This window comes from Canis lupus, chromosome 26, assembly GCF_011100685.1.
Source record: "Canis lupus familiaris isolate Mischka breed German Shepherd chromosome 26, alternate assembly UU_Cfam_GSD_1.0, whole genome shotgun sequence".
NCBI lineage: Eukaryota > Metazoa > Chordata > Mammalia > Carnivora > Canidae > Canis > Canis lupus.
Window position 1 is genome coordinate 303,553 of NC_049247.1, and position 17,646 is coordinate 321,198.

Below are 17,646 nucleotides of genomic sequence, written 5' to 3' on the forward strand. Positions count from 1 at the left end.
TATTCCTAATAGCCAAATACAGAGTCTACCAACAGGAAAAATAAAAAATAATGGTGAATACACACAGAAGAATTCAGCAATGTGAGTAAATTACAAGTCAATGCATATTAGGGATAAATCCCACAGCATAAGCATGTTACAAACAAAGTTACACTGTACAGATCTATTCATATAACACTCAAAAAGGCACAAGTCATTTATGGTGTGAGAGATCAGGACAGTGTGACTGGGGCAGGACAAAGACCGGGAGGAGCCAGGAAGGGTTCCACTGCCATTTGCTTTCTTCACCTGGGTGCTGGTTACATGGGATATTCAGCTTGTGGGAAATCATATATACATACATGTGTGCTTTTCTGTATGTGTTACATTTCAATAAAAAGGGTGTCCAGAGTGTTTATAATTGAAGGAGATTGGACTGGAGATAAAATCGCTCTGTATTTCTTTCCTTGGGTTATCTCCACATCAAAGGTGGCTTTCGTGAATCTTGACAGACTAACAGGCTTTTCTTAGGGATCAGGTAAGAGAGGGACATCATTGTGGCGGTGACCTCGCAGACCTCACTGCTGACATGTCCTCACAGGCACAGCTGACTCAGCCAGGCCATGACAAGCCCATCACTGACCAGCCCCGCCACTGCGATCATCAGAGCTTACATCACAGACACCCGTCCCCATCCTGCAAGCTCAGTCGTTGAGGATCTGCCTTCTGCTTAGGGCGTGATCCGAGTCCCACATCGGGCTTCCCTGCATGGAGCCTACTTCTCCCTCTGCCTGTGTCTCTGCCTGTCTCTCTGTATCTCTCATGAGTAAATAAATAAAATCTTTTAAAAAAGATTTTGAGGGCAGCTCATTGGCGCAGCGGTTTAGCGCCGCCTGCAGCCTGGGGTGTGGTCCTGGAGACCCAGGATCGAGTCCACGTCTGGCTCCCTGCATGGAGCCTGCTTCTCCCTCTGCCTGTGTCTCTGCCTCTCTGTGTGTTTGTGTCTCTATGAATAAATAAATAAAATCTTTAAAAAAATTAAAATAAAATAAAAAAGATTTAGAGAGAGAGAGAACGGGGGAGGGGGACAGAAAGAAGCCGACTGCCCGCTGAGCTGGGAGTCTGATGTGGGGCTGGATCCCAGGACCCTGAGATCATGACCTGAACCAAATGCTGACTCTTCACTGGCTGAGCCTCCTAGACACCACGCCAAAAATTTTTAAAAGATTTTATTGGCGAAGGAAGGGGTAGGGGAGAAGGAGAGAAATCCCAAGCAGGATCCAGGTCCAGGGTGGGCCTCCAAACGGGGCTGGTTCTCTCCACCCTGAGATCGTGACCTGAGCCAAATCAAGAGTCGGTCTCTTAACCGACTGAGCCACCTAAGCGCCCCAGCAAGGCAAATTTTAAATCTGATCTACAGGAAACACTTTCTACCCTTTTAAACGACTCAGAGGGCGCCGTCTAGGTACCACCCCAGCCTGTCGGCTCCCGAGATCAGGATTTGCTTAGTAACAGGCCGCTGGTGTTTCCCATTGGCCAGGGCGCCCACTGGCCCCAGCGGCTATTGGCTAAGATTGTGTCTGTCGGGCCATTGCCCCGCCTCTGCGTCTCTAGGAGACAGCACCCTGCTTAGCAACGCGCGGCTCCTAATTGCCTTTGGCCGCGGTGCCGGGGGTGTTAACTGTGGCTGTTCCCGCTCGTCAGTCGCCGCGGACGACGATGGCGGGGGCTCCTGCGATCCCGGCCCGGGATCCGCAGGGGAGGGCGGCCGGGCCGAGGGTAGTGCCGGGGCTGTAGGCTCAGCGGGTCCTGCGGAGCTGCAGGGAGACCCGATCCGGGGGCGAGCTCTGGAGGGGGCCCCAGCAGTCGGACCCTAAGTAGGGGCGGCGGGCGCGGGTGGGCCTGGCCCCGCTACACCTGCATGTCACCCCGGCGTCGAGGGATCGCCCTGCCTGCGCCCTCGGGCTCTCCCCTCCTCGCAGATTTCTCCGGACGGAAATGCCTGTCGTAGGAACTCCGTTCCTGGCTTGCTAGCTTTTTCATCTGCTGCATCTGGCGGCTGGGTCATTTGTGTTCTTGCGTTCGTTTTTCCTGTGATTTTGTGGGTTTTGCCCCATTTTTCTCCCTCCGTTTGTAATTTACACGTAAGAAATAAGCCGTCGAGTTTAAAATATGCAAAATCTAATTTATATTTTGTTTTTACTCTTACCTACAATTTTTAAAATATAGTATCTCTCCACAGCAACAAATTTAGCATATTTCTAGAGGGCCTTTGACACATTCATAATTTTTTTTTTTTTTTAGTACAGCAGTTGATTCGTGTACTGATTTCTAAATTTTTCTGTGGGTTATTTCATCATTAATCTTCACTTGAAGGATGAATGGGCTTTTCCCACACCCGAGACGGGCTGGAGTGGGCTAGCAAGGAAAGGTTCAGGGTAGCGCGGGAATGTGTAAATCTTCCAAAGTGGCTCGTATAAAAGAGCCATTGGCTCTTTTGGCTCGTATTAAAGTACTTGTAAGGGGATCCCTGGGTGGCGCAGCGGTTTGGCGCCTGCCTTTGGCCCAGGGCGCGATCCTGGAGACTCCGGATCGAATCCCACGTCGGGCTCCCTGCATGGAGCCTGCTTCTCCCTCTGCCTGTGTCTCTGCCTCTCTCTCTCTCTCTCTGTGACTATCATGAATAAATAAATAAAATCTTAAAAAAAAAAAATAAAGTACTTGTAAGGGCAGCCTGGGAGGCTCAACAACTAAACTCCGTGGAATATTAAGTCCCTATATCCAAACCCATTTTTCTGTGGCTTCCTTTTAAGACTCTATGCTGCCCTGGTATCTCAATTTTATCTGAATCCTGTTGCCTTGATTTTGTAGTCTATGCATTCTCTTTCAATGTCTCTGGTCACTCAGAGTTTTGTGTTTTCTTTAACTACTGGATATTCACAGGAATTCTTTGGAATGGGGACAATAAGTACTTTCCCAATGGTTTTCCTGATTCTGCTCTTTCAACAGACTGTTTTCCTGATTTTGGTTACTTTTGTGATTTATCTCATGTTCCACCTCAGTTTATAATTAGATTTGGGATACTAATGACAAAGTAGATTTATTTAAAAAAAAACATTATAAAAAATAAAAAATAAAATAAAAAAACATTATATTCACTGGAAGACCAAACCACCCTGTCAACAAACAGCAATCTTTTTAATGCTCCCATGAAAATAAAATAGAATCTAACTCAAATTTTCTAGCTATCCTCGATGTTTAAGAAATTTAATCCAAGTATGAATTACTTTAAAATCTACTTTTTAGGGGATCCCTGGGTGGCTCAGCGGTTTAGCGCCTGCCTTTGGCCCAGGGTGTGATCCTGGAGTCCCCGGATGGAGTCCCACATCGGGCTCCCAGCATGGAGCCTGCTTCTCCTTCCTCCTGTGTCTCTGCCTCTCTCTCTCTCTCTCTATCATAAATAAATAAATAAATAAATAAATAAATAAATAAATAAATAAATAAAATCTTAAAAAAAAAAATCTGGCAGCCCTGGTGGCTCAGGGGTTTGGCACCTCCTGCAGCCTGGGATGTGATCCTGGAGACCCGGGATCGAGTCCCGCGTCCGGCTTCCTGCATGGAGCTTGCTTCTCCCTCTTCCTTTCTCTCTCTCTCTCTCTCTGAATAAATAAATCTTTAAAAAAAATTATTAAAAAAATCTACTCTTTAGCCTGGATGTCTCAGTCAATTAAGTGTCTGATTCAATTTCGTCTCAGGTCATGACCTCAGGGTTGTTAGATCTAGCCTGCCTCCTGTGCTCAGCAGGGAGTTTGTGAGATTCTCTCTCTCCCTCTCCCTCTGCATCCCCCCATGCCCACACGCTCTCTCTAAAATGAGAAACAAATCTTTAATAAAATCTACTGTTTATTTTTATTTTTTAAATTGAAGTATAGTTAACACAATGAAAATCTTTTTTTTTTTTAAAGATCTTATTTATTCATGAGAGACACAGAGAGAGAGGTAGAGACACAGACTGAAGGAGAAGCAGGCTCCGTGTGGGGAGCCCGATGTGGGACTCGATCCCAGGACTCTGGGATCATGACCTGAGCCGAAGGCAGATTCTCAACGTCTGAGCCACCCAGGAGTCCCTGAAAATCTATTTTTTATTTTTTATTTTTTATTTTATTTTTTTTAAAGATTTTATTTATTTATTCATGATAGTCACAGAGAGAGAGAGAGGCAGAGACACAGGCAGAGGGAGAAGCAGGCTCCATGCACCGGGAGCCCGATGTGGGATTCGATCCCGGGTCTCCAGGATCGCGCCCTGGGCCAAAGGCAGGCGCCAAACCGCTGCGCCACCCAGGGATCCCGAAAATCTATTTTTTAAAAATAATTTTATTTAGGGTATACCTGGTGGCTCAGCGGTTTAGCGCCTGCCTTCAGCCCAGGGCGTGGTCCTACAAAAACACAGGCAGAGGGAAAAGCAAGTTCCACGCAGGGAGCCCGATGCGGGACTCGATCCCAAGACTCCAGGATCACGACCTAAGCCAAAGGCAGATACTTAACCACTGAGGCACCCAATCTCTTTTGATAGTAATAAATTTTTGATGGATCAATGTTGGTGTATGTTGAAACTCAGTGTTTTTGGGAAATTGGCCACTGAAAAGCTTATTTTCATTGAACTGGTTAGAGACGGCAGACTGTGCTCAGTAGTTATGATGGAAGTGGCATTCTAGGGCACATAAGTGTGTTGATACAGCATGCATCTCTGTGGAATAAGATGATTTCTTGATAATCTTTAAAATAGGAACTCTCTTCCTTGGACATAGGCTCCATTATTTATAGATGGGGAAGTTCTCCCTCATCTTTGATCATTAGGGTAAGTTCACCTGTCTTGCATTTCCCAACCTTGCTCATGGAATGTCAAACCTTTACAAGCCCAGCCCAAGGCCAACCCTCCCTCCCCATTTTGGAGCAGCACAGCTTTCAGGACCATCCAGAAGGAATTTCTGGGGTCTGAGCATGATTGCTGGTGCTTCGTTTGTGTGGCTCATGAGGCATGTGTTTCCACTGCTTGTATCCCTCTTGATGTATATACATGGCTTTGCCTCTCTACAGTTATAGGCTCCGTAGGGAAAAATCGAACCCTTGTCTTCTGGCCTGCCCTCCAGAGTATTTCCTTATGAAGAGCGGCACTTGTTCACATGTTCCTGAGAATCACTTATGTAGAATATCTTTTGTGGAAGCCATATTTGACTTGTTTTTTCAAATCAGATGAATTAATTCCTTGGCAGGATAACGCACAGAGTTAAGTTGGGTGTTGGGACATACATATAATATCTGGTATTGATGGCTTGTGATTCTGTAAAATGATTTGTGAGATGTGAAATTACCCGAGTATAAATGTGGGGTTATCTGTGATAAAGATAAATGTCTTTCCTCTCTGTATCTCCAATTTCTTTCCCTCTTCTAGATTCTCTTGGTAAATTTTTCCTCAGGGGGGAAAGTATATTTTCTCTCAGTCATTCTACAAGCCTTCTCATTTTAAAAGCCTTAAACTTGACTGAATTTTAAATTTTCCCTTTTAAGACTTCAAAATTACTGCTTCTGTGTTTTAGTTTTCATTTTCTAGTATTTTATGTTTGACTGTCAGACATTCATTGCCAGAAGAACAGTTTCATTGGCCCCATCTGAAGCAGACTCCCCGCTGAGCACGGAGCCCCATATGGGACTTGATCCCAGGACCCTGAGATCATAATCTGAGCCACAGGCAGATGCTTAACTCACTGAGCCACCCAGGCACCCCAAAACATCAATTTAAAAGCATTTTTTAAAAGAAGGACATGGGAGGGGGAGATACAGAGAGGGAGAGAGAGAATCTTAAGTAGGCTTGACATCCAGCACAGAGCCTATCTCAGAGCCTTATCCCACAACCTTGAAACCATGACCTGAGCTAAAATCAAGAGTTGGCCACCTAACCCACTCACCCACCTAGGCACCCCTAAAAACATTTTCCAACAAAAGCCAAATATTAAGTACTTAGCAGGTACTTTTTTAAAAGTCTTAAAAGCCTAACCCACTGGGATGCCTGGGTGGCTCAGTGGTTGAGCATCTGCCTTCAGCTCAGGGCATGATGCCAGAGTTCTGGGATCAAGTCCCATGTCAGGCTCCTTGCATGGAGCCTGCTTCTCCTGTCTCTGCCTCTCCCTGTGTCTCTCATGAATAAGTAAATAAAATCTTAAAATATAAAAAAATAGCCAGGCTCATTTCAGGACATAAGTCTTAAAACAAACAAACAAACAAACAAACAAACACCTAAGCCCAGCATGTATTCAAAGACCTTGTATGAGAATTTTGATGGAATAGCATTATGCAATCTGGCAACATCCTAAACATCAGACAGTAAAGGAATTTTTTTTAAACCAATGCGTCTTCATTTTTTAAAAAGATTTTATTTTTAAGTAATCTTTATACCCAATGGGCTGAACTCACAAACCCGAGATGGAATGTTGCATGCTCTACGATTGAGCCCAGCAGGCTCTTAAAAAAAAAAAAAAAAAAAAAGTATTTGATAGAGAGCATAGGCAGAGGGAGCTGCAGGCTGAGGGAGAGGGAGAAGCAGACTTCACGCTGAGCAAGCCCCTCCCCCGCCCCCCCCACCAGCAGAAATCAATCCCAGGACCACAGACCATGACCTAAACCCAAGGCAGATGCTCAACCGACTGAGCTGCCTAGGTGCCACTATCAGGCAGATCTTTTAATATTTTATTTACTCATTCATGGGAGACACAGAGAGAGAGAGAGGCAGAGACACAGGCAGATGAAGCAGACTCCCTGCAGGGAACCCGATGTGGGAATCGATCCTGGGACTCTAGGATCAAGCCCTGGGCCGAGGGCAGTTGCTCAACCACTTGAATCATCCAGAAGTCCCTTAGGCAGCTCTTAAGATGTGTTGCATAGACATTTCAGAATGTGGAAAAGGCTCATGATAATTGGAAAAAAGCAAAAAAACAGGAGTTTCTCAAGTGTCCTTAAAACTAGATGGAGAGATTGCTGCAGGAAAGTTCCTATTGCCAGAGAAGGTGAGGTAATTCTTTTTTTTTTTCTAATTTGTTTCTAAAATTTTCTACATTCAAATGAATATTTGAACTGAGAAAATGTTTTTCTTTGCAAATGAAGTTTACATAATGTACAAAAACAGCAAATTTTAACTCCACTGAGTGCTGTTTTCTGTGTAACATTTCCCTGTCAACATCGTTTTGATTGCACTTTTTCTTAAAAACTCTTGACATAGATATTATCAAGTCTCTCTCTCTCTAGTCCATAGAAAAGGATCTGTTTTTGACCCATGGGATAAGTAACATATCATTTTACACACCAAACATTTGTGGCATCTTTTACAATGCATCGCGAAGGAACCTGAAGTCCAGGTTAGATAGATCAACTGGGGCACATTTAATTGAGGTTCAGAACTTAGTCTCAGGCAGTGAAGTGACTTCTGTCTGCAGGCAAGTGAAGGGTCTTCTGTGGCTGTGGTTTTGCACGTACACATTCTCCCCTCACTTTCCATGGCGATTCCTTCAGATGAAGGGTGAGCACAGAGCACAAGAGCAAATGTGGGGAGAAGGGGAAGAGAGAAGGGGAGAATGGGAAGCATTTCTCATTCCCCATCTTGTTTCTTCTATTTTGAACACCAGCCCTGGCTATGATTTTCAGGGTTCTGTGGCTTTATCTTCCTAGCTGGCTTTTCAGCTGCAGCACTTTGCTTTGGAACCTGAGCTGGCTTTGTCACCGGTCCATGGACCCTGCCGGCCTGGTAGGTTGGATACCATGGGGTAGAGGAAGCTTGTGGTCTCATGACCAAGTCTGAAAGGTTTGAGCAATATCCATGATCTTTCAGGTTGGACCTTTCTGGACATGTTTTCTTGTAACGGTTATAAAAGGTGTTTTCATACTGTGATTACATTCCATTATTATGACATGTTTTTCAGGTTGGCCTCAACAGTATAACAGTTGAAAGTGGAAATGTGTCAAGAAGGTTTTAGTTGACCTGGTGTTCAAATAAGGTCCTGCCTGGATGACATTATGCCTTCATTAGGGTTGTCTTTTGGGGATCAATAGGGTTTCAGAAGAACATTTTGCCCTCTTCAGATGTTAGCTGACATGTCTGTTGTTGCTTCTGGTTTTGCCAAGCCCCTTGCCCATTTCCTTTAGTTTGGAAAACTGCCACCCACTTGTGGGTACGTTTTGATACCACTAATTTTTATTTTTGAACTCTGAATCCTTTTTTTTACATACCTGTATATATTCAGCGAAGCAAAGAAGTCAGTACGACTTTCTCTGATGATGCAAATAAAAATGAAAACCCTCTTCATTTTCCTGGGTTACAGCCACAAAACAGAAGTACATGTAATAATCATTATTGACCTCAATATGTTGTGTGCACGATAACATTAAATCATTTGAAGGAAACAGTAAGTCCTGGTAACACAACCCAAAATATCCAAAATGCATTCTCCTGGAATCACAGAGAGATCAGAGTGTCCAGTCAGGCCTTGGTAGAAGTCTCCCCGCTCCGTGGAGTCGCCAGATCTTCAAGTGAAGCTGATTGGCTGCTAGGGCTGGAACCGCTGTGTTCTTGAACCGAAAGGCCTGCTTAGCCAGGCATACACTGTCCCCAACACCCAGCGTCCAACAGGTTGCTGCGTTTCGCTGTTTTTCCATGGAAACCAAATTTCTTCGTATTTCTTTTAAAAAAGATTTTATTTGACAGACGAATAGAGAGAGAGCACCACGGGGCAGGAGGGACAGAGGCAGAGGACCAAACAGACATTCTGCTGAGCAGGGAGCCCAATGGGCACTCGATCCCAGTACCAGTGAGGTTACAACCTGAGCTGAATGCAGTCGCTTCACCCACTGGGCCACCAGGTGCCCGAAAGCCAAATTTCCTTGGAGGAATGCTTAATTGTGGCCTTTCCCACGTCTGAAATCTGAGCCCAGCAGGGCAGGCGCTGCACCAAGGCTGAGGGCACGGGTCCCCTGGCTTGACCTCATCATCGATCCCGGGTCCCGCAACCTGTCCGCAAAGCCTGGGCTTGTGGCTCAGCGGCACCCCAGCTGGGGAATCGCCTGCCTGAGCCGACACGTGGAGAGGCCCTGGTCCAAGAGGAAGTAGGAGACCTCGGCGCTCCACAAACGGCGGCGAGAAACAATCTTAGAATATTTGCTTCCTTTGTTTAAATAATGAGAAAAAGTCATCACTACCTGCTGTGTACAAGTGAGGACACGAAGGGGGCTACAGTGCACTCCCGTACCAGACACGCTCCTTCCCAGGAACGCACCGGACCCGCTCGGCTTCCAGGAAACCCCCGGAGGCGCCCTCGCGCTCCAGCACCGCCCGCCGCGCAGCTGCTCTCCCAGGCCGGGTCTCCTGGCGCAATGCCAGACTGCCTCCTCCGCTCCTCGGCAGTAGGCGTCCACGTCCGCGAGCGTCCACTTACCTCGTCCTTGCCCTCCCCGTAGGTCAGGCGACCCGTCCCATCCAACACTTAGGGCCATCTGACTTACGGCGCCCCTTCGAGGATTTGTCTCGGACGCCCAAACCCCGTAACTCCGTCCCTTCCTGCCACCACTTAACACGGCGCCCCCTACCGCGGACGAAGCCGTCTGCCATTACCAAAGATGGCGCTCAGACCCGCAGCCTCCCGTCTGCGCACGCGCCGCCGGCCCCCACGCTCCCAGTCTCGCGGGGCGCTGGGGGCTCCGCTCTAGCCGCCGCGCTCGGTGGGCGCCGCTGCCAGCCAATCGCAGGGCCCGGACGGCCCTGGCCGATCAGCTGAGGAATCGGCGATGTCTGTTGACAGCGGTGGCTGCGGTGGCTGCGGTGCGGCCGGTTCCGGGTTAGGCGCGGGGCGGGGGGTAAGCGGATGGCGCGGGGCTGCGGCGGGTCGGCGGGCGGGACGCGGCGGCAGCGGCGGCGGCGGGAGGAGGCGGGCGTTCGACCCGGGGCGGCGGCGGCGTGGTGTGGCGGGGGCGCCAGGAGGGCCTCAGGGCGGAGCGGCGGGCCGCAGCCCCCGCTTCTGCGGTCCCAGCGCCTCAGCCGGCGTTTCCGGATCTCGTCAGATGTGAATCCGATGGAGCAGCGCCGGGAAGGCGAGCAGCCGCCGCAGCAGCAGCCGTGGGGGAGGCTCCTCCGCTTGGGCGCCGGGGACGGCGAGCCGCACGTCCTCCTGAGGAACCGGGAGTGGACCATCGGGCGGAGGAGAGGTGCGGGCCGGGGCTGGGGGCCGGGGGCACCGGGGTGGGAGGGCCGGGGGCCGGGGGCGAGGGGCGGGGGGGGCGGGGCGGGCCGGTGCCGGCGGCTCCCCAGGCCGCCCGAGGCCCTTGGGCGGGGCCCACGGTGCTCTCCAGGTTTTCCAGCGGAATGGGCTCCGGTGTAAGAGCGGCCATTTGTTCACTTACTGGTGGGCCTGTCACCTCTCCGTGCTTCCCGCAGATTATGTAGTTCTCGTTACAACCTCATGAAGTGGGCGTGTCCATGTGACCCCCTAGAATGCAGTCCTCTCAGATCCCTTACGACGGAGACCATCTCTGATCTCCATGCAATGAAATTAAAGTCAGTAACAGAAAAAAACCTGGAAAATTCAGTATGGAAATCGGACAACGCACTCTTAAACAACCAGTGGGTCAAAGAAGTCACAAGGGAGATTACAAAATACCTTGAAATGAATGAAAATGAAAACATGATATGACACAACTTGTGGGATGCAGCTCAGAGGGAAATTTATAGTTGTAGGTGGCTACAGTTAAAATCTGGAGCAGAGGGCAGCCCCGGTGGCGCAGCGGTTTAGCGCCGCCTGCAGCCCGGGGTGTGATCCTGGAGACCAGGGATCGAGTCCCACATCCCGCTCCTTGCATGGAGCCTGCTTCTCCCTCTGCCTGTGTCTCTGCGCCTCTCTCTCTCTCTGTGTGTGTCTCTCGTGAATAAGTAAATAAAATCTATAAAATAAAAGAAATGAAATAAAATCTGGAGCAGGGATCCCTGGGTGGCTCAGCGGTTGAGCGCCTGCCTTCAGCCCAGGGCCTGATCCTGGAGTCCCGGGATCGAGTCCCATGTCGGGCTCCCTGCATGGAGCCTGCTTCTCCCTCTGCCTGTGTCTCTGCCTCTCTCTCTCTCTCTCTCTGTGTGTCTCTCATAAATAAGTAAATAAAATCTTTTAAAAAAATAAAATAAAATAAAATCTGGAGCATACCCTCTTAGAATAGTGCTGCTCAAATAGGCCTTGGCTGACAACCTGGGAAGCACAGGGCAGGAACAGCTGTGCAGCTAGGTGAGATGAAGTGTGGTCACCCTCCACACAACTGCTTGGGCACTCCTAAGTGACCATCCAGCAGCTTGCCCTCCTTGTCACTTCCCTACAGGGAGAGAAGTGCACTGGTTAAGGCAACAAGAAAATTTAGTTTGTCCAAAAGTTAATCATCACTTGGACTTTAAATATATTTTTAATTTATTTTTTAATTCCAGTCTAACTCAGTGTTTAGTTTTAGGTGTATGATACAGTGATTCAACAGTTCTATATATTATTCAGTACTCATCGTGCAAAGTGTACTCTCAGTCTCTGTTCCCCTAGTTCACTCCTCCCCCAACTTCCTTCTCTCTGCTAACCATCAGTTCTCTATATTTAGGTCTGTGTTTTGTTTTGTTTCTGATTTTATATTTATTTATTTTTTTTTATTTTTTTTTAATTCCAGATTTTCTTTTTTTTTTTTTTAATTTTTATTTATTTATGATAGTCACACAGAGAGAAAGAGAGAGGCAGAGACACAGGCAGAGACACAGGCAGAGGGAGAAGCAGGCTCCATGCACCAGGAGCCCGATGTGGGATTCGATCTCGGATCTCCAGGATCACGCCCTGGGCCAAAGGCAGGAGCCAAACCGCTGCGCCACCCAGGGATCCCTGTTTCTGATTTTATATTTAAAAAAAAGCGTGAGAAAAAAAAAAAAAAGCGTGAGAAAGTATTGTTTAAAAACAAAGATTATGTATATGTTAATTATACTGGAGTTTAAAAAAAAATAAAGGATAGGGGTAAAAAACAAGGATAGGGATCCCTGGGTGGCGCAGCAGTTTAGCGCCTGCCTTTGGCCCAGGGCGCGATCCTGGAAACTCGGGATCAAATCCCACGTCGGGCTCCCGTTGCATGGAGCCTGCTTCTCCCTCTGCCTGTGTCTCTGCTTCTCTCTCTCTCTCTCTCTCTCTCTGTGACTATCATAAATAAATAAAAGTTTTTTAAAAAAAGGGATAATAAAATAAATATTCTTGTTTTATTTTACCATTTATGGTGTACCTGAACATGTTTTTGGTTTTGGGTTTGTTTGTTTGGGATGTTGGGGTTGATTTTTTGTTTTTTGTTTGTTTTGTAGTCTTAAATCTCAGTATCAAGTTAATTTTTTTTTACAACTTTGTATTTATATGTCATTAGAAACTTTTGAAAAATGCATTGATTGTCTTTAATTGATGTAATAAGTTGGTGAAGAGCAACCAGAAGGTTTCTGTTTCCAACCTGGCACCACTGCATAACTTACTTTGGGCTAAGGACTTAACTTTCCATACCTTTGTACCTACTTCATAGAGTCACTGCAGAGTAATTGAGATCTTACCTTCCAAATGCATAAAAGGAGCCTGGCTAAGAATTAGTACTTAATGCTAGCCATTGTTATTTTAATACAGTGTTATAACTTCATTTACATGTTAATACAAGGAGCAAAAAATAGATTGTTGGGTTAATCTTAGTTGAATTCCTTTTGGCAAATATATTACCATTTCCAGCAAAACAGAAGTTGCCCTCTTGGTCGGCTCCGGCTGCTATGACAAAATGCCACAGACCAGGAAGCTTAAGCAACAGAAGTTTATCTTCCACAGTTCTTTTTTTTTTTTTTTTAAGATTTTATTTATTTATTCATGAGAGACACAGAGAGGGAGAGGCAGAGACACAGGCAGAGGGAGAAGCAGGCTCTATGCAGGGAGCCTGATGTGGGACTCGATCGTGGGTCTCCAGGATCAGGCCCTGGGCTGAAGGCAGCGCTAAACCACTGAGCCACCCAGGGATCCCTGCTCCAGATTTATTTTATTTTATTTTATTTTATTTTATTTTATTTTATTTTATTTTATTTTATTTTATTATTTTATTTTATTTTATTATTTTATTTTATTTTATTTTATTTTATTTTATTTTATTTTATTTTATTTAACATTTTATTTATTTATCATGAGAGACACAGAGAAAGAGACATAGGCAGAGAGAAGCAGGCTCCGTGCAGGGAACCTGATGTGGGACTCAATCATGGGAGACCAGGACCACGCCCTGGGTGGAAGACAGGCACTAAACCGCTGAGCCATCCAGGGATCCCCTATCTTTCACGGATCTTAGGTCTGAGAAGTCCAAGATCAAGATGCTAGTTGATTTGTTTCCTAGTGAGAGCCCTCTTCTGGATTACAGACAGCCACCTTGTTAGTCCTTGAGTGCTAGACAGAGATTTGGTCCTCTTCCTTTCTAAGGGTACCAGCCCTATCAGAGTGGGGTCCCACCCTAATCTCTTTTAACCTTGATTGCCTCCTCACAAGCCCTGTTTACGGTCATATTGGAGTTCAGGCCTTAACAGGAATTTTGGGAAGACACATAAGAGTTGTAGAAGTTGATTATATTTAAAGACAATAACGTGCCTGCTATTATTAAGGCATTATTTCAGGGAGAAAGGGAGAGCTGAGTTGATACGTGGAAAGGGAGATGGAAGACCTTACCTTTCCAAAGAGCTTCCCATGCTCGGGGAGTGGTAGAAATGTGTACCAGCCTTGTGAGAAATTTAATCAACTGCATGATGCTCTGGTGTAGAGAAGCTTGTTAAAAACCCATGCCAGGGATGCCTGGGTGGCTCCGTGGTTGAGCATCTGCCTTTGGCTCCGGTCGTGATCCCCGGGTCCTGGGATCGAGTCCCACATTGGGCTCCCCGCCCCCCCCCGACAGGGAGCCTGCTTCTCCCTCTGCCTGTGTCTCTGCCTCTGTGTCTCTCATGAATAAATAAATTCTTAAAAAAACAAAAACCCATCCCAGTGACAGGTGACTAGTTCTGGGATGATCGCGTGGGTACAGGTGAAATTTGTCTCAGATAACTGTAACAAATGTATAATGTCCAAGTAAGATTTCTAATACTTTAGATTTGTGGAGATCTAGTTCACATACAGTAAAATTCACCCCTCACAGGTATTTCAGTGAGTTTTAAGAAATGGAATCAACACTGCCATCAAGACGTAGAGCATTTCCATCACCACAGAAGGTTCCTAGTGGTCTTTGGATCAGCCCCTTCCTCTAAACCCCAACTCTGGCAACCGTCCATTTAATTTCTGTCTCTGTCATTCTACTTTTCCAGAATGTCATCAAGTGAAATTATGTGATAGTCCACCATAGTCTGTATGGCTTCTCTCCTTTGATACAATTATTTTGAAATTCATTTCAGACTATTGTGTGTATCAGCAATTCATTTCCCTCCATTTGTATAGGCTCCACGCCCAGTGCAGAACCCATTGCAGGGCTTGAATTTACAACTCTGAGATCAAAACCTGAGCTGGTACCAAGAGTTGAACACCTAACTGACTGAGCCACCCAGGCACCCAGGCACCCCTGTAATTCGTTTCTTTTTGATGCTGTGTAGTCTTCTGTTTGGATGTACCACTGTTTTTTTAATTTAGCACCAGATGATTGGCACTTGTATTGCTTCTCATGTTTTTGTTTTTGTTTTTAAGATTTTATTTATTGGGCACCCTGGGTGGCTCAGCGGTTTAGTGCATGCCTTTGGCCCAGGGCATGATCCTGGAGTCCCCGGATCAAGTCCCACGTCGGGCTCCTGGTAGGGAGCCTGCTTCTCCCTCTGCCTGTATCTCTGCCTCTCTCTCTCTCTCTCTCTGTCTCTCATGAATAAATAAATAAAATCTTCCCCCATGTTTGGTTATTAAAAATAAAGCTATAAACCTTAGTAGAGAGAACAAAGCATTTCAGAGTTTCCTCCTTGCGTTTAATGAGGATATAATCAGGGATCCCTGGGTGGCTCAGCTGTTGAGCATCTGTCTTCGGCCCAGGGCATGATCCTGGAGTTCTGGGATCAAGTCCCACATTGGGCTCCCTGCATGGAGCCTGCTTCTCCCTCCGTCTGTGTCTCTGCCTCTCTCTGTCTCTCTCATGAATAAATAAATAAATATTTTTTTAAAAATGAGATATAATCACGTTTAGTTGTAGATGCATCCCTCTTTTGTTTTAAATTTTCTCAAACGTACCTGTGTCTGTAATTTGCACAGTCACTTTTTCTGTGACTCTTGGTCATTGCTTCAGTTTTGTGACAATTTATAAAATCTTAGATTACACGAAGAAGAAATTAAGGACTGAGTTAAGATACTGAAAAATTTCTTAACTAAGTCCCTTAGTTTTTTAAACTTCTGCTTTTATAAGGATAGCTGTGTATATATGCATATTGTGAAATTGTCAGCAAGAAGCTGTTGATGCGGAGCCAGAACTGATGATGGGGTATCCTCTAGGTTAATAGGGAGTCAGAAAGATTTGAGACACAGTCCCTCTCCCTTTGCTTTGGATTAATACTTAAAAGCTTTGTTTAAAAAAAAAAAAAGGTTTTAAAAAAATTGCTTCCTAAGGGATGCCTGGGTGGCTCGGTCAGTTAAGCATCTGTCTCTTGATTTCAGCTCAGGTCATGATTTCAGGGTCCTGAGATGTAGCCCCACATCAGGCCGAGCTTAGCCAAGAGTTTGAGACTCTGTCCCTTGCCCCACTCTCTCAAATAAATATTTTTTTAAAAATTACTTCCTATCTTGCTTGATTAGGTATTGTCTCCTACAGTGCATACAAAATGGATCTTGATTTTCAGCCACATGCTTTGATTAAGCAAAGGGCAGTATTGTGCACAGTCCCCATTGTCATATCCAATGTGTATCCTTTCTCTGTTACAGGTTGTGACCTTTCATTCCCTGGCAATAAACTGGTCTCTGGAGATCACTGTAAAATTATAGTGGATGAAAAATCTGGTCAGGTGTCACTAGAAGATACCAGGTAAGTTCTTTCTGAACTTTTTTTTTTTTTTTTTAAGTTTTTTTTTGTTTTTGTTTTTATGTAATCTCCACACCCAACATGGGGCTCAAATTCACAACCTCAAGATCAAGAGTTGCACATTTCACTGACTGAGCCAGCCAGGTGCCCCCCTATCCGAACTTTTATGTTTTCTCTCTCTCTTTTTTTTTTAATTTTAATTTTACTTTTTTAAAGATTTAAAAAATTTATTTATTCTTGAGAGACACAGAGAGAGAGGCAGAGACATAGGTAGAGGGTAGAGGCAGGCTCCATGCAGGGAGCCTGATGCAAGACTCGATCCCGGGACTCCAGGATCACACCCCGAGCCAAAGGCAGATGCTCAGCCGCTGAGGCACCCAAGCATCCCTTCTGTTTTCTCTTGAAGCCATTGACTACAGAGAAGAAACAAGGGCTTGTTTTCTATAACATAGTAGTTCACTAGGCTGTCCAGTTACTAGAAAACGCATTTTCTGGTTTCCAATAACATTTCCATGTCTATGAGCTTTCTTGAATGTATTCAAATTATAGCAAAAATATCTTTGAAGAAAATGCTCTGCATCACTTGCCATCAGGGAAATACAAATCAAAACCACAATGAGATACTACCTCACACCAGTGAGAACGGGGAAAATTAACAAGGCAGGAAACCACAAATGTAGGAGAGGATGCGGAGAAAAGGGAACCCTCTTACACTGTTGGTGGGAATGTGAAATGATGCAGCCACTCTGGAAAATGGTGTCGAGGTTCCTCAAAGAGTTAAAAATAGACCTGCCCTACGACCCAGCAATTGCACTGCTGGGGATTTACCCCAAAGATGCAGATGCAATGAAACGCCGGGACACCTGCACCCCGATGTTTATAGCAGCAATGTCCACAATAGCCAAACTGTGGAAGGAGCCTCGGTGTCCATCGAAAGATGAATGGATAAAGAAGATGTGGTTTATGTATACAATGGAATATTACTCAGCCATTAGAAACGACAAATACCCACCATTTGCTTCAACGTGGATGGAACTGGAGGGTATTATTGCTGAGTGAAATGAGTCAATCGGAGAAGGACAAACATTATATGTTCTCATTCATTTGGGGAATATAAATAATAGTGAAAGGGAATAGAAGGGAAGGGAGAGGAAATGGGTAGGAGATATCAGAAAGGGAGAGAGAACATAAAGACTCCTAACTCTGGAAAACGAACAAGGGGTAGTGGAAGGGGCGGTGGGCGGGGGGTAGGGGTGACTGGGTGACAGGCACTGAGGTGGGCACTTGACGGGATGAGCACTGGGTGTTATTCTGTATATTGGCAAATTGAACACCAATAAAAGATAAATTTATTATTAAAAAAAATATATCCCTGAAAAAATAAAATTAAAAAGACAGTGATAACCTAAAAGTTGCAAACCTATTCAAGTTGGACTTCTTTCCTCCAAATAAAAAATTTTTTTTTCTGGAGGTGCCTGGGTGGCTCAACTGGTTGATCAAGATGCTTTCAGTTCAAGTCATGAACCCGAGGTCCCAGGATAGAGCCCCTCATCAGGCTTTCTGCACAGCGGGGAGTCTGCT

General features: G+C 45.7%; 1 protein-coding gene and 1 long non-coding RNA gene across 5 annotated transcripts in view; one reads left to right on the top strand and one right to left on the bottom strand.

Annotated features, from left to right (window-relative positions):
- Nucleotides 1–7,116: 7,116 nt before the first annotated feature.
- LOC119866124 lies at nucleotides 7,117–9,800 on the bottom strand. The gene is made up of 2 exons (XR_005379042.1): nucleotides 9,459–9,800; nucleotides 7,117–9,188 (listed from the first exon to the last, which is right to left on the bottom strand). It is a non-coding gene; the product is annotated as an uncharacterized LOC119866124 (long non-coding RNA).
- CHFR (checkpoint with forkhead and ring finger domains) overlaps nucleotides 9,712–17,646 on the top strand; it is a 29,599-nt gene continuing 21,664 nt past the window's right edge. For 3 of the 4 annotated variants that reach the window (XM_038574605.1, XM_038574601.1, XM_038574602.1), the window contains exons 1-2: nucleotides 10,081–10,224; nucleotides 15,969–16,068. In XM_038574605.1, the coding sequence (XP_038430533.1) occupies nucleotides 10,092–10,224; nucleotides 15,969–16,068 (233 nt within the window). In that variant the 5' untranslated portion in view covers nucleotides 10,081–10,091. Of the gene's footprint in view, nucleotides 9,877–10,080; nucleotides 10,225–15,968; nucleotides 16,069–17,646 lie in introns of those variants that run through there. The other variant, XM_038574604.1, reaches the window with a different exon arrangement.